Source organism: Protomyctophum bolini (genome assembly GCF_963924005.1).
Source record: "Protomyctophum bolini genome assembly, chromosome: 8".
NCBI classification, from domain to species: Eukaryota; Metazoa; Chordata; class Actinopteri; order Myctophiformes; family Myctophidae; genus Protomyctophum; species Protomyctophum bolini.
In genome coordinates this window covers 20169220-20186034 of record NC_137869.1, presented here as the reverse complement: position 1 = coordinate 20186034, position 16815 = coordinate 20169220, and the positions used below count along the sequence as shown (strand labels likewise).

At 42.9% G+C, this 16815-nt stretch overlaps 1 protein-coding gene across 2 annotated transcripts in view; it reads left to right on the top strand.

Annotated features, from left to right (window-relative positions):
• Positions 1 to 719: 719 nt before the first annotated feature.
• The window catches only part of kita (KIT proto-oncogene, receptor tyrosine kinase a), a 39592-nt gene continuing 23496 nt past the window's right edge, over positions 720 to 16815 (top strand). The window contains exons 1-8 of one of the 2 annotated variants that reach the window (XM_080770380.1): positions 720 to 862; positions 4930 to 5184; positions 7859 to 8143; positions 8750 to 8889; positions 11078 to 11252; positions 12409 to 12595; positions 13870 to 13985; positions 14797 to 14911. In XM_080770380.1, coding sequence (XP_080626506.1) covers positions 808 to 862; positions 4930 to 5184; positions 7859 to 8143; positions 8750 to 8889; positions 11078 to 11252; positions 12409 to 12595; positions 13870 to 13985; positions 14797 to 14911 — 1328 coding nt within the window. In that variant the 5' untranslated portion in view covers positions 720 to 807. Of the gene's footprint in view, positions 863 to 4929; positions 5185 to 7858; positions 8144 to 8749; positions 8890 to 11056; positions 11253 to 12408; positions 12596 to 13869; positions 13986 to 14796; positions 14912 to 16815 lie in introns of both variants that reach the window. The other variant, XM_080770379.1, reaches the window with a different exon arrangement.

The window sequence follows — 16815 nt, the reverse complement described above, 5'->3', positions numbered from 1 at the left end:
TTCATTGTGGGCAGTAGGCTACCATTGACCATTTTCAATAATGAAAACCCTGGTTAATTTGAAATGGCATTTAATTCCTTGACGTGTCACAATGGCCAGAGATTGCAGCATACTGTATATTTATATAATGTGTCTGATTGTCTAAAAGATATAGTGCATGTTATCAGATGACTATCATTACTTATTATAGCATGACATTTGCTGTTGATGAGATAATTAGGCTCTCGCAGCATGCATGTGCCACTGCAGCAATATGTTTATCTTTCAGCTTGACTCGGCTATCCTAAACCCATAATTAAACTTTAAATTTACGAGCAACAACACAGCAACTGTTCATAATTATTCTATCTTCGATTCTCACTGTTCAGTTTTCAATTTAAAAAGTGGCCGGAAACTAAGTCAATTGTGGCTTGACGAGGATAATTGCTGACTGAGATGACGCAATCGTGGTGCGCTCCCAGGCGCACTGCCCTCTCTAAGAAGCCAATTTGGTGAGCTTATAATACTTCACCGAAAATAGATCTACAAGCTCAAGAAAGATCCATTATTAGGTTTTTCGGTCGAAGATTTTCCCCTGGCGGGCGAACTCCGACAGAACATTATGTTGTTGGTTTATATTGGAGGAGAGATCAGGAGCATCATCATCATCATCATCATCGCTGTTCCTTTAAAGACTTGGGATGTAACGCAGCCCACAGAATACAGTCAGTCAACTTCACAACACTCAGAGAGGCACTTCATGGACCTCACGTGAATGAGAGAGGCACACGCGACACCATCACAGCTACACCGATGGAATTATAAACTATGGAATACCACTGGATACTGTTTACTGTTTTTCTACAGTTAACCTTCCATCCAGGTAAAGGCATTCATAATAAATAATAATAATATAAACACTTGCTGCGTCAGTAGCCTATACCAATAGCCGATAGGCTTCTTATGGAACTTGTTGCATGCTTTCAACTTTGTTTTAATAACCTGGAATGTATAGACTTTTGATATGTGAATGTGAATGTGATTCGTTGCTTTGCAGACGTGTTGGGACATTTATTAATGTCTCTCTCGTCGTGTTTTCCTTGATTAAAAAAAACTTATAGTTTGGTTTTCAGCATGGCTGTCAATGCTGGTTTTATGTAGGCTATATCGCTGCATCATGTTTCGTTTAATTTCTACTTATTGCCCTATTATTATTATTTAGCCTTTAGCTTAATCTACAAACACATATAGACAAACAGGCAAGCCAAAACCTTTAGCCATGCACCACTGTGAAACCTAATAGAGGAAACTGGATATTGGTGGACCGGGTGCCCAGTTGCGCTCCTCTCAATAATTAATTTTCATATGAAGGCAACTTCAGAGCATGCATACCTACGTGAAAAAATAAGTAACCAACCCCTGGCATAAAAAGAGGCAATTCATTAAAATATATTAATTACACTGCTTTGCGTGATCCGACAGCAATCCACACTCTCTTTGTTTTTTTTACGGTCATCAACTCCTGCTGTTTTTCCTCGAGGTTCAGTTCAAAGATGCGCCGATAAGCCAACCGTCAGTATGGAAATACTTAGCGTTCCCTGGAAGCATGCAAATTAGCTCTGTTTTGGACTAAAGCCCAGCCAAACTATCTTCGATAGCATATACTATTTTTTTCGAAATGTTTTTAACATCAGCCTTTTAAGCTGAAATGACCAAAACATAGCCTATACAGACTGCATCATGTATTTATGGCTGTCCATCAACAAGCTAACAGTGTTAATGTTTTCACGATATCTTGTTTTAGTCTTTCAAATAACACACCATTTAAATGTAGCCAGGCTATGTAGGCTTTGGATAGTTATTTGTCAATTTCCTACTATAGCCTGTAATTAAAAGCATGCATTTACTTTGTTTGCCTCATTTAGACGTATGGAATGAAAATATATTTTTAAGGAGAAATTAATCAAATATAATCATAACCAATGAAGCCCCCCACATCCCCACTGCGCACCGTTGCAAACCGTCCATGTGCCTAATTACTAGCTTTGACGGCAGGTGGACATTATTCTCTATATTCGCAATGGTTTGCTGCAATTATGCGACACAAAAGCCTAATAGATATTGTGCCTAATCAAGGGAGGTTAATTGTTGATGTTTTGGAGGTTTCGACTGTTGACCAAAGTACGTAATTTGAGTGTCTTTCTCTAGGCTATGTACACAGGCTTACCTGTCACATGATGCAATGAGGCTCACGAAGTTTGCTGTAAGCCTGTTTATGTAGAGAGAGAGAGAGAGAGAGATCAGAGAGAGACGTAATTTATAGGCCTAACTACTATTGACCTAGTGGCCTAGCAATATAGCCCTTATTAGAAAACAATTTCAGAATCAAATAGATATTGAGAAGTCTCCCCCATATTTTATTTTATTTGTTGTCATATAGGCTATTAACTTTAAGGTAAAAATCCATATGTCCATAATTCAAAATTCAGTCCTACAGGCTACATATGATAACTTTAAAGGTGTATAGGCTATATTTTCAACGTTACTATATAGCCTACTGTACTGTATGTGCCAAAGCAAGTCACACCCAGTTCAGATTTTATTCCCGATCAACATTGTCTTGATTTAAACATTATGTATTTGGGAAGTTTGGATCTCATTCAACCAAAGCGTAATTTGATTTGTACACATGTCTCTGTCCAGCGAAGCTGCACTGATCATGCATGCTTTTTCCAACCACAAGTTGTTGATTTCACATGGAGAGTAAAATAATTTGGGTCTATATTCTTGTTAGTTAAATAAACACAGCAATTTGTTTGCACACGATTATGCACATTCACATATTTGTCTGCCGAAATACTTCCAATGCACAAACACATCATGCTTTGACACAAGCATCATTAATTAACCACTTAAATCCTGTATACTTAGTCCCCCATGGGGGCTCTATATATTCTTGCCTTGGCCCCCTCCCATTTCCCTCCCAAATCCCTTTGCTGAATAAAGCAGTAATTGGGGTTAAGTGCCTTGCCAAAGAGTCCCTTAGCAAGTGGTGGAGGAGGGTTATTGTTTGCCGTGTCCCACCTGGGGGTAGCCTGGTTTCCAGCCCCCTGGGGGCTCAGGTACAGCCAAACCCCTCCTAAGCCTCCAGGCTAATAGCTGCTACACCCAAGCCAACTGACAAAACATCCATTTGGCTTGTTAAATATCCTTATATAAAACTGAGAAAACTCTGCCTGCATCCATTGTTATTGTTCCTCCGCAATGGGTTGGTCAGTCAATTCCAAATTGCATATGGGCATTGCATAAATGCCCATGGGGAGCTGAATTTCCCCAAATGTAAGCAGATTATTAGCATTTTTGTCAAGTCTGTGCAGAGTTGTGGTGCGCGCATCCATGCAACGCTGCACGTAGGCCTACTGTAGGCGGGGTGCATGCACTGCACACATCCCCAGGTTTTGAAGTTTGAAATGCAAATCCTAAAAATTCCATGAATTATCTGTCCACTTGGTGGCCATGGTCAATTACGATCATGTGTCATCAAGTTTGCTTGTCACAGTAAAAATCATGTGGAGTCTAGACTTACTGTACTTAAGACTCAAGTCTTGTTCAGGGTTGGCCTTCCTTTCTGCTGAATGCTTGAATTAAAATGGTCCTTGAACCACACACCATGCAGTTCATAATAGCATGTGGTCCAGGGGCCCCCAGGGGTCCCCAGCTAAATTAGTTAATACAGCAAAATCTTTGAACAATTGTTTTCTTTTTAAAATAGGCTATCTTTTTGTGGCTTTCGCCTTTATTATTTATTTTTATATAGGGATAGAGTTACAGTAGGCTGACAGGAAATGCAGAGAAAGATGGGGGGGGGGGGGGGTGACATGCATTAAAGGCCATCGGGATCGGGAGTCGAACCCGTGGCACACTGCCAAGGTGCAGACGGCTTCACCAGCCGCCCGGGCCAATTGTGCACATTTTTAAGAACACAAACCTCTTAAGTTTTCAGACTGTGGTCTGTGGCTAATACAGTACATGAAATGGTTTGAGACTTGAGAGCCACTGCATTAGAGGATTGAAAGTTGTTAAGTGTCAGTTTGGTGTTGCAAAGCTGGTTTCACTGCTCCTGCAAGACATTTCGTTGTCTTAAACCACTGACCAGGACGATTGGAATCTGAAGGGGCTCATGGAAGGAATGTTAGTTTTGGGTATTTTCTCAGTTGCCAAAGCATTCGGTGCTTCGTTTCTTTGAAGCGCGCATTAAATTATCCCAAGGCCAAGATATATTGTTATTGTCCTTTCCAGAAGCAATTCAGCTGCATAAAGTACAGCGCAGTGAAAATATTTTACTTATTAAAATCCCAGAAATAACACAAGGCTTGTCATGGTTGAGGCCAGCTGTCACACAGTTATGTGTTGACCACGAGGTCAGGAAGCAACATATCAAAAAACACCATGTTCGTCTGTGGACCTTCGTCATCGGCCCTGTGAGAATGTTTTGTGGCTGATTTTGGGTCCTGTCCCCACATTTGAGAACCACACTTTTACTTATATTATAGGCAAATTGTGGTGTGGGGAAGTTGTGGTGAAATCCATTTCCTCAGCATGTAATCTAGATGGGTTTGGCTGAGAGATTGGCCATTTCTTGGCCTTTTTGCCAACATTGGTATCAGCAATTACGCAGCTGATATCCCAATTTTACAATCCACAAGTTTACAACGCATTAAGTGCTTAAGTGGTTTACAGTGTATTTCATGTTTACTTGTTTGTTAGTTCATGTGTAATTAAAGTTAAATGTTCTTTTCATATATTGAAGTTTAACATACAGCAGGCCTATATACTTATTTTCTTATCTATTTATGTTTCGTTTGCTATTCATTTAGATTCCAACATTTTCATTCTACAAAATACTGTTCAAAACGGGCCATTCTGATGGCATTCATTGTCATGTTGCAGGCAGCACCAGGCCCAGTATCGTGCCCAGCGGGCCCCACCTGGTCATCCCGCTCAACGGCCAGGTGACCCTGCGCTGCCAGGGCCAGCAGGCGGTGCAATGGCTGCGGGAGGACAAGCTGAAGGTGCGTGGGGAGCAGCGGAGCGCCGGGCTGTCCGTGCTGCACATCCGCCGGGCCCAGCCTGTCCACATGGGCCGTTACATCTGCCTGGAGGAGAGTTCCAGGGAGCAGAGCTCTGTCTATGTCTACGTCAAAGGTATGCTTAAACGCACTGGTCCTAAAACGTTTTCGTGCCAAGGGCCTCGTGCCCCATCTGAAAACGTTTTTGTAAAAAGAACCCAAATCTAAAATGTTCAGAAATGGTCAAATATTTCTTACAAAAATTAACGCAAATAGCAGATCTACAAGCTCACACTCGAGTCGTGAGGTTCTGTGAGCTTGTGCATTGGCTATTTTTGCTTTTTGTGAAATAGGGCATAATTAAGGCCCAAACCACAACATTGCAACTCCTTGCAACTCCTTGAAACGTAACAGTTTGAAGGACATGTCACACAAATGCAACTCCTTGCAACTGCCATTGAGGATAATGGTTGCATGGAACTACATGCAACTACTCGCAACCGTTTAGTTGCGAGTATATACATAGTGGGTGCGTGCATGCATACGTGAGAAAAGAGAAAAACTGTATTGAAGGTTGATGGAACAGACTGCAGAGAAATGCAGCCGAGCTGCGCTGTCATTTGTCAGAGGCAATGAATAGTAATGGCTGTATAGTCCCCTGAGGTGTCGTTGCAGACAAAGATGTGTGTACAGCCGGTAAGGGCTAATTCAGACCGCATGCTGAGGCAGTCGCGTCCATTACCCATGTTGTTTTGCAGGTTTTGGGCAGTGCCTGTTTTCTGGCGTGTGGTTTGTTTGATTTAGGTTGGATTGGTTGGCTGACTGAAAGAAAACTATAAGCGACGTGCCTGCTAAGTGGGGTCCACCTGAGGACAACACGGCACTCCATTTTTATTGTTGAACTGCACTTTGAACTCCACACTTCAGACACATTGAAAGCATTGCGTCAAAATGTTGCAAACTTGCAATGGGACACTCCACCCGCTTGCCCCTATAGAATGGAATGGTGTGACGCTACTTAATCCTATGCGTGACTATGCTCTAAATCGGGCATTAAACGCTTTTCCCTCATTGCGAGTCTTTGGTCTGAAAGGCTTAATAATTGATTGAGGTTCCTCTCTCTCTCTGTCACCAGATGTCTTTGGCCATAACTGTAGGCTAACATGTTGCAGGTGTGCCGTTAAGTGGGGAAAACCCCAAGTGCCAAAATCTAAACACTGACACCGGAACACACCAGAGATATCAGGATAAATAAAGCTCCTTGATTTTTTCTTGAATGCACACCTTCAGTCAATTCCTTGTGTCCAAAATGTTGAAGATCTTGCAGTATTGTATTGGAGTGTTTGAGTGTTTTAAAGGTGCACGCACATTGTCTCATTTTGCCTCACCAGTAAAAACAATGTGCAAAGTCCTGTGTTTACAAGTGACATCATTCCAATACCCTGAAGGGATCAGTAGATTGTAATAGACTGTTTGGTTGTTAAACAACTACTAGGCCTTAAGTAATGATTGAGTAGTATAATGTTAGGATAATATGACTCTGCCACTTCAAAGGAGCTAATCCTGCTCAGTATACATTTAACCTAAAATGCAAATGTTGCAATTGTTGCATTTTAGAAACTGAAAAGAACTTAGCAGCACTATTGGTAATGCTGGTACTCGCCGTAATGAAATGTTGCGCGATAGCATTGCATTTAAGATTAATTAAATGTAGATCGTGCAAGTCCATTAACGGTGAGGAAAGCAGCTATCATCCTTTGCATAATAATTAACAATTGTTGTGTAAAATGTGAAGTCATTTTGAGCTTGCGTGTGCCGTGAGACCCTGCGCAAAGCTGACTTGAACTCCATGGCCATCCTCTCAGATCAGTGTAGCTTAATGACAGAAAATAACAGGTTAAAATGTTGTTAAAATGTAACCCAAATACTGTACACAGTGTACAGTACACGCATGCATGGCATGGAAACTGGTTTAAAAGGCTTCAAAGGCTCTGAAGAACAGGTGTGTTTTGAGTCTGTATTCTAACGTGTCCAGAGAAGAGGCACACCTAACTGTGAAGTAATAACTCATAGGGACCAGGACTCCAGGGGTTGTATTTTGCTTGTCTTAAATACCAGGTCTTATTACTTAACTTAAGACCTGGAGGCGTGATCAATGACATTTGGCTATTCTGAGTGGCCAAAGAGCATTGACCACGCCTCCAGGTCTTAAGTTAAGTAATAAGACCTGGTACTTAAGACATGCAAAAACAGCAAAATATAGTAACACACACACAGAGAGAGAGAATGAACAAATCAAGGCACTCAGGTGAATACAGTTTTATTGTAATTTACACCAGTGGTATGTAAACGTTCTCATGTCAAGGACCGCCAAATTTAAGTAGACCTCTTTCTGAAAAGATTTTGTGAGATATTTGAGAAAGATCTACAAGCTCACAAGGTAGGCCTATTGTGACATCTCGGGAGCTTGTAGATCGGCTATTTTCAAATTGCCAAAGTATAAACAAGGTTAAAGTGGTTAAACTAAAGTTTGCAATTGATGCTATATAAACACATTTTGCTGTTGACATCTTGGAAGCCCCTCAAGGACCCCAGCTCCGACTTTGAGAACCACTGATTCGCACAATCCCTTTCTGGAAGTCAAAATGAAATCAAGTCCTGTCCAAGGAAATAAAGTACTCTAAGGGAATAATTGCATTTTGGCAAATGATCCCATTTTGTATGCTAATTATGTAACATTATCCTGCGACCACAAATTTTTCTGTGTCTTTACGAACGTGCAACATCTGATGAAAAAATCTTTTTGGCAGATCCCGACAATGCCTTCAGAAAATCAATGGTGAACAGCATCTTGGCTCGAGTTGGAGACGGCGCTTCCATTTCATGCCTGGCAACCGACCCGGGTCTAGTCAACCTGCGCCTGGAGCCGTGTCAGGGCGGAGCACTGGCCGCTGGGCTGCAGTACACCGCCAGCCTGGAGAAAGGCATCGTTATACACCACGCGCAGAAGTCCTACGAGGGTTGCTACGTGTGCACGGCAAAGCTGGGAGGGATCCATGTCAAATCACACCCCTACGAACTGACAGTGAGACCAGGTAAAAATCTATGTTTGTGTGTGTGTGTGTGTGTGTGTGTGTGTGTGTGTGTGTGTGTGTGTGTGTGTGTGTGTGTGTGTGTGTGAGTGAGAGAGCGTGCTCCTGGCGCCAGTGTCTCAGGATATACAGTAGTTTAGCTGCTTGGGAAACGGTTCCCAGTTCGATCCCCGACACCGTCCTCTGGTAATTGTCGATGTGTCCTTGAACAATACACTGAAGCCCTAACTGCTCCCGATGGGCAGGTTGGTGCCTTGCCTGGTTGTGTGTGAATGTGAATAGGTGAATATAATGCATATTGTAAAAACACTTTGGATAAAGGCAATATACTGTATAAATGCACCATTATGAATTGAAGTGGATGCATGCATCAGATTGCGAAAGTGCCATTCACACTGAGCACTATAACTATAAAAATATAGTTTTAAAAGTCAAGTCACATTTGGCACAGATCACACCAACTATACCTGTAATTATCAATATTAATAGTTATCTTATCTTAGCGTCATAGTGCTCAGTGCAGTGAATGGCACTTTAGCCATTTGATGTATCCACTGTGCACTGGACTGACAGGAAATATAAATTTCTCGCCCTCTCGTTCCCCGACAGTACCCGATGGCCCACCTGTCATTGAGATGCGGGCCCCCAAAAGGCTGATCCTGACAGAGGGCCAGAGACTCTCCATTGCCTGCAGCACCGCCAACGTCAACAGTGACATCAAGCTGACGTGGTCTGTCCCTCCTGGCTCGGTGAGAACCTCTATACGCTGGCCATCTGGCCGCGTTTTTCTCAATTTCGGGGGGGGGGGGGGGGGGGCAAAACCTCTTGTCTTAACTCCATTGGACCCTCAAACTTAAGAGGTTAAGTTAAGAGGTTTCTTCCCGACAGCAGAGATATAGCAATTTGGGGGTCGTTTGTTTGAGAACTGCTGATTTAGAAGGCATTCATAGAATCAGGTTCTGGTCTTAATGGGTTAAAAGTATGTACGCTATCGTACAAATGAAGTTTCTAGGGCCTAAGGGGTTGAGAATGATCCAGGTTCTGTCTGCGTCAGAGGCTTGTCGTTGAGAGATAAACATTATCCGAAGAAACTGTAAACACACAGTTTACAGTGAATAACTTTTTTTAATTTCAAAACAAAAACGCCATAGGGAAATCCTACAGTGGGAGTCATTGTGAATTCCTGTGAGTGAACAAGAATGCCTGGGGGCTGTGGGACAAGGAGATATTAGTCAAAAAGTGAAGGTTTTCACTTCTTGACCTGTTCTCATGTGATTTCATCCACACTAATCGTTTTGCCTGGACACAAAGCCAAATATGTAAATCAAACTCCCAAGGCATTTGGGAGATATCGAGACAGGAAGCATGGGGAAAATCATATTGTACATTTGAGAAAAACTATTAGCACACGCTGGGGGAAACTATCAAAGCTCGTTTGAAACTCGAATACATTTAGGTCTGCCCTTAAACCACTTAAGCCCCAAGCTTTCATAGCCCCAATTCTCGGATATGTTATTCTAATTTATACTTATATGGTTATGTTAACGCTGTTTAAAAAGAAAATGTTTGCCTATAATGTCCAAGTTTGGGATGCCAAAGTTAAAGTGGTCAGTCTGTCAAACTCACTTGATCTCAAACTTTCCAGACCAAGTGAGATGTCACAACGTTCACACTGGTGAGCACTTTGAGTCACTCAGCACAGCATAAAGTTATATTCGATCAAACAATTTCCTATACTCAAATACCGCAAACAGTATTCCAAGTTTTCCAAGCTATGGATTGTTTTTATATTGATTTGGATCAAAGGCTTTTGGCATAAAATATAAACAAACGTACCATTAACTGCTGTTAATGGATACTCTTATTTTGACATCAGATATTGATATCCTCTCCCAGGGGAGTGACTTCAGTACAGTGAACTGGAGTGACGGTACAGAGCTGTAAGTTCAGCTGATGTGGTGTGATTGTCTGTACTGCAGGTCACTGCTTCTCAACGTGGTCCTTGAGAGGGGTCCTGGTTGTCGCCATTTAAATAATTGACAGTTAGGAACCAAATCAATCCTTGAGCCCAAACCGCACTAATGATTAACCATACAACTACTTGAAACATGCGAATACAGTACTTGCAACCACTATCCCCAATGGCAGTTGCAAGGAGTTGGCATTGATGTCGTTGACCTTTACAGGTCTGTAACTCTGAGAGTGCACAAATGTATGGAGAATGGAGGTGACTGGAAAGACAGATGGAGGGCTCGTCCAAGGACGATATAGAGAGAGACAAATGGAAAAGTTACAGGTTGTTACAAGTTCATTTGATTAAATACACTCTCAGATTAACTCATTAAAACTGGGAAACTCTCGGTGCAATTTTAAACTTTAGCTATTCAAAAATAGCAGATCTACAAGATCACAGCGGGTAATTTATTTCCGCGTTATGAGCTTGTAGATCTGCTATTTTTTGTGTTAAACATTTGTGCAAATCTTTGAATATATATATTTAAAGCAAAGCATTTGAACTCAAATCTTTGCTTCTGGGGGTCGCTGCAACAAACTGAGGATGTTAGCGTAGATTGGGGTCCCAGAGAGAAAAAAATAAAAACATCAACTGGGGGTCCGTGGCCTAATGCATAAGTACACTGTATCACTGCTATAGGAATGCACTGCAGTCATTTGCAGACCAAAGGTTATCTCTTTCCTGACCCAGAATTGAGATAGATCAGTCAGAGTTCATGTCATCTTATGCACATAGAATCTTGGCTGCATGTGTATGTATGGAAGTATGAATGCATGCCGTGTGTGTGTGTGTGTGTGTGTGTGTGCAGCGCCCCCCCCCTGTGTGTTCTGCTGAAAGTATACTTGGCGAGGGCAGGCACGCAGACAGGGTTAATCTCTATAGAGATCTCTGGGCGTTGACAGGGTGCCGTCTGGTATCCACAGCAACCAGCAAAGGTTGACAGCAACTCCCGCATCCTGATGGAGCCGTCCTTCACTCATGTGCGCAGCGGCAGGCTCCACATTGACGCCGTGGTGGGCTACGACTCTGGCCGCTACAGCTGCGAGGCCCAGAACGAGAAGGGCACCAACGTGGAGTCTGTGTGGCTGGATGTTTACGGTGAGAGACAAAGCTCCCCCTGATGCACAGAGATATGGACTGATGGATGTATATACGTTTAGAGGCGTATGGTATTGTGTTACTGTCATGCAATGGAATGTTTTGTGCCCTTGCCGCCTAGATGAGTTCCTGTTATCCTTGTCTGTTTTTTCCCCGAGCCGTCGACATGCAGGCGCACACAACATAATAATGCTAATAATAATATATACATTTTTTAAAGCACTTTATATTGGAAGTTGGAACCAATCTCAAAGTGCAACAACATACTGTAGACGCAACGATATAGACGTACACGCATTGTGATGCACACACAAGCGCACGCACGTACGTACGTTTTGTGCCCTTGCCGCCTAGATGAGTTCCTGTTATCCTTCATCTGTTTTTTTCCCGAGCCGTCGACATGGACCGTGATTATTGTGCTTGCGGTATTTGCAATTACTGTACTTGCCAGTGTAGACATAATGCAGTACAATAATACTGAGCTGTCTCTGAACTCAATGAACTTTTAACTCGCTCAACGCAGGTTCAGTTTATTGTCACATCACAAGTTAACATTACACCCGTTGACACAGACACCTCGTGTATGACACACACTTTTGCTGTGTGCTTAGTTGAATATACGGAATAAGGCTTGTTGTAGATTGGCTATTTCCCCACTTAAAGGGATATTTTTCAAATGGAATAAACATTAAAGAAAAAAGAAAAAAAGCGGAAGATAAAACACAACGCCTTTCTCCACACGTAGAAGGACAATATCAGTCACCAGAATCAAGGTTGAGTGTTTTTCCGATGAATCCAACCTGGTTAAAATGGAGTTTGAAGTTACAAATGTTCACAACAAGTGAAATATCCCCCTTTTGGGTGTTTTAAGCATTATGTTCGAAAAATCGTGAAAATGTGGCGCAAATCTTTGAATTCAGACTCAGAGCGAACGTTTTTAACCCAAATCTTTGCTTCTGGGGGGTGGGGGTTGTCCCTGGAACAATTTATTTTCAGATGGGGGTCGGCGGCCAAATACAGATAATTCTGGGGAGTCCTTGACATGAAATAGTTTGAGCACCACTGAGGTTTTCAGAAAACTGTTAACTGTCGTGATTTAGAAGACAATCTGATTTCCGCCCTAAATGGCTTGTCAACCTTTCTTTCCATTTGACAGCCCAGGGCTTCATCCACCTGACGCTGCCGGAGAACAGCACCATCCGCGTGCGCTCGGGGGAGAGCCTGTCTCTGAGCGTGGACATGGAGGCCTACCCGGAACCCCACAGCGCCACCTGGAGCTTCATGGGACACGAGCTGAAGAACGCCAGCGACCACGTCATCACCAAACACAACAGCTCACACAGGTACACACGCACACACACACACGCACACACACACACACAAACACACACACACACACACACACACACACACACACACACACACACACACACACACGCACACACACACACAAACACACACACACACACACACACACACACACACACACACACACGCAGGGCATTGCAGACGCACACAACATAATAATGCTAATAATAATATATTACATTTTTAACACACTTTATATTGGAAGTTGGAACCAATCTCAAAGTGCAACAACATACTGTAGACGCAACGATGTAGACGTACACACATTGTGATGCATGCACGCAAGCACGCGCGCAACACACACACACACACACACACACACACACACACACACACACACACACACACACACACACACACACACACACACACACACTTCTTCTTGCCCTTAGCCTACCATATTGAAGAATGTGTTCATTACAGCCTCTCAGTGAAATGTAACACTTTTAGTTTCCAACTGGCCCCAGGTCAGTGGGGGTGATTACACAGCAGTGTGACAGACAGCCGCCCTGCACTGCAATCATCACATGATCCACAATCTGCTGCTGGAGAAATTCATTGGAAATTCATTAAGGCCCCGAGGGTCTCGCACTCAAATGGGATTTCTGCTCCTTTCCAAATGGAAAGCTATCATTGCATCAGAGGGCTACAATTACCATGAAACATCATCAGCACGGCCGCTATGTCACACATATCAATATTTATTATTGTCATTATGCCAATGCTTCATGTTTGGGATTATGTTATAGTTCATCATGTTAATACATTTTTAAAATGTGAAATACACTAAAGTTAAATAACATTACTTACTTGTGATAAAGGAATCACGAAAGGGGGACTTCGATAGAGCCGGGAAGAGAGCTGGGGACCCTCTGTTTCCCAGATGGCCTCTCTACCCATTCAGCTATGGCCTGTAATAATGCACAGAAAAATCCACTGTTCATTTATGTAAAATACATTACCCAAATACAGGTCCATTTGGGTAAATCTTTACACAGTTCAATTAAAACTGAGCATTGTACTGTGTGGTAAATTAATCTGCATTTACTGCCATTACACATTACACATTGTGTATTTACATCAGTGCTGTTATGAGTTGCAAACTACAGGAGATCAATTACTTGACATTTCACATTCTGATGAAGCTATTTGGTTTGCAGCTCAATACATTTTCTGAAGGTCAATTGGTCGAAAACCCCTTTCACAACACAAATCATTGGTCAATATGTGTTATTGATTCCATCCGCAGGTACAGCAGCGAGCTGAGGCTGGTGCGCCTGAAAATGACTGAGGGCGGAGTCTATACCTTCCACGCCTCCAATGGTGACGCAACAGTCAATCAATCCTTCAGGGTCTTTGTGATCAGTAAGTCACATTTAATAGAATCGACCTTTGACATGTCAGTCCCTCAAGCCACACTGTCTCTGTCACAATCTTTGAAAGATATACACAGTCTGTAATTCTGCCCCGTAAAAGTTTAAATTAAAAAAGATTGGTTCTTTTTTTAATAACATTACTGCTAAGCAGTTAGCTGGTACGTAGCTACTAGTCTTTGACTAATGTGGTTATTTACGCGACTGCACAGGTGAAATAATGTGACATCTGCTTTATTTTCTACTCATTTTCAGAGTATTTGAAAATTGTGGGAGCCAACAGGTCTGTGCTGAGAGACCTTTAACCACTTTCAATCTGGCGTCTCTATTTTGGACATGTCATTATGTTCAGAATTTTTCAAGATAAAAACATAATCTTCAATCAAGACATGTAGGAAATAGCACAGCGCAGCGAGCTCACAGCACAGAGCTTGAGAGCTTGTAGAGCTTGTGTTGTGTGCATGGCCAACATGTGAAACAGGGCTTAAGTGGTTAAAGGTTTCCGTTTCCCTCAAGCCATAGAATGAATTCCATTACAGCACCTACTCTAGCATTACAGTCATCATTAATTTTCAATAAGTGACACATTTGCAAATGGATTTCAACCCCCCCTCCACCTCTTCCAACCCTGTTTTGGTCTACACATCCCATTGAAGTCTGGCATTAGTTGCCTGAACATAGTTGAGATAGTTTCTGATAGATTCTGATTCTGATCCTGTTTGCATAATATACAGTAGTCTGAGACACATTCCCTTGTGCTTGTCATGCAGTTTCAACAAATGCTAACTTTGTCCTCGTTGCAGGTAAACCGGAAATCGTGTCCCACGAGGGTCCTGTGGACGGACAGGTGCGATGTGTGGCCGAAGGATCCCCCGCCCCCCTGATTACCTGGTACTACTGTGAGCAGCCGTACATGAGGTGAGTTTAAAGACCTGACTTGATTTAAGGCTTGGTCGTAACACGCGTTGCACCATAAACTCTGCCTCCCAGATACGTCACAATAACATTGAGTTAATGTTCTCAGCCCTGAGCCCCGAAGTTAAGGTTACTTCTGCTTCATAGGCATATTGTGTATTCACAAATGAGATACGTACACCGTACAGTATCACACAACTTTGCAAATAAGTTTGCAAATTGGTGCAAATAACCTTGAATTGAAAGTGTACAGGTAATATTCTTATCCCACAACATGTTGAACAATTTCAATTATTGTTACATGCCATTTGCAATGAACAGGAGGTAGTGTGGCCCCTTTGGGAATTGGGAGGTTCCCTGTTCGATCCCAGGCTCCCCCTGTGTTAAGCAAGACATTGAACTCCTAACTGCTCCCGATGAGCAAGTTGGGGCCTTGCAATGGTTTCCTTCGCAATCGGTGTGTGAATGGATGAATGTAATGCACATTGTGAAGCACTTAGTGTAAAGGTGTGTACCATTTAAAGTAAGTATAGCGATTTCTTGGCTGTCACTAATTCTCTTCACTAGTGTCATAGGACACAGCGGAACCTACATGCAAACATACTGTAACTTCTCAGTTGTAGTGAAAGGTAAAGGACACAAGAGAATACACTGGAACTGTGTACCCACTCGTAACCATGAGGATCGGTGTAATGATGGGTTGTGGGATTTTGAGTAGGCTGGCAAGTGATTGGCCGACTGCGATCAGATGATTCTCACGTGACCAGGGATTGGAGAAGATGTGACTTGTGCTTGGTGGCTCGCAAGCGGTGGCACGCACTGCAGAGAGAGAACCAATCGGACGACACGGTACATTGTGTCAAACGTAAAGGATTCGGTGGGAGGGGCACCTTGCTTGGCTTACGGCAACAACACCCAATCTTGTGCCAGCACTGTTGATGAGTGAGGATGACTCATCTGCCTGCTTATGAGACTTACAAACTCAAACACATGGCGGATTACCCCCGATGACACAATGACGTGATGTATTACTGTGACACGAGAACGATGGGAAGTTAAAAGATACAAATCAGTTTGGCAAAGTACTGCAGCCAGACGCATCTGATTACATGCATAGAAACGCCTGATTTATACGTGGGTTGCACGCAGGTGTTTCCCACCGCCATTAGCCAATCTACAAGCTCGCAAGGCATCACGTCGTGACACCTTGTGAGCTTGTAGAGCTGTTGTGTGACTAAGTCGTAAATCTGGTGTAGTAGATACGTTAGAGGCAGCTTTGGCGGCGCCTCCGAGTGTGACCTGGGAAAGGCCATGACTTGGTACAGTTCTGTGAAATGTAGAGCCCTGGGGTCCTCTCGGGTACTTTTACTCATCAACCCCCTCCCACCATCGCCCCTTTGTCAGCGTAAAAATTCCCCTGCTCTTGTGACACCTGTGGCGATGCCAGCATAACTTATGGTATTGTACTGTAATTTGAAGATACTCAAATAGTGCTTTGCAATTCCATGGACTTTTTTTTTCTTTCAGATGTAGCGGTAGCATTGTTTAGTGCAGTGGAAAGTAGGTGACGCAAACACTCATTGTGGCCAGCTAATGGCTTTGTGCATTGAATGGCGGACTAATGTCACGCATTAGCGACCTGAATAGACCTGTGTCGAGTCTAAAGAGACGATTGATGTGTGACGGAACATGACCGCACCTGACTGTCTGTACAGGTACACAGTTAGCACAGTATTTTCACAACCTATGGTTTATTAAGATTAAGATGAAGAGGTTTATTACGAAGTTGTTTGACAGAGATAGTTAAAGAATAACCTGACGAGGTGTGGCTTGCAGGTGAAACACTTATCCACCCTCACAGAAACTGGGGTTCAATTCCGGGCAAAGCCCTCCGCCTTTGCCGAGGG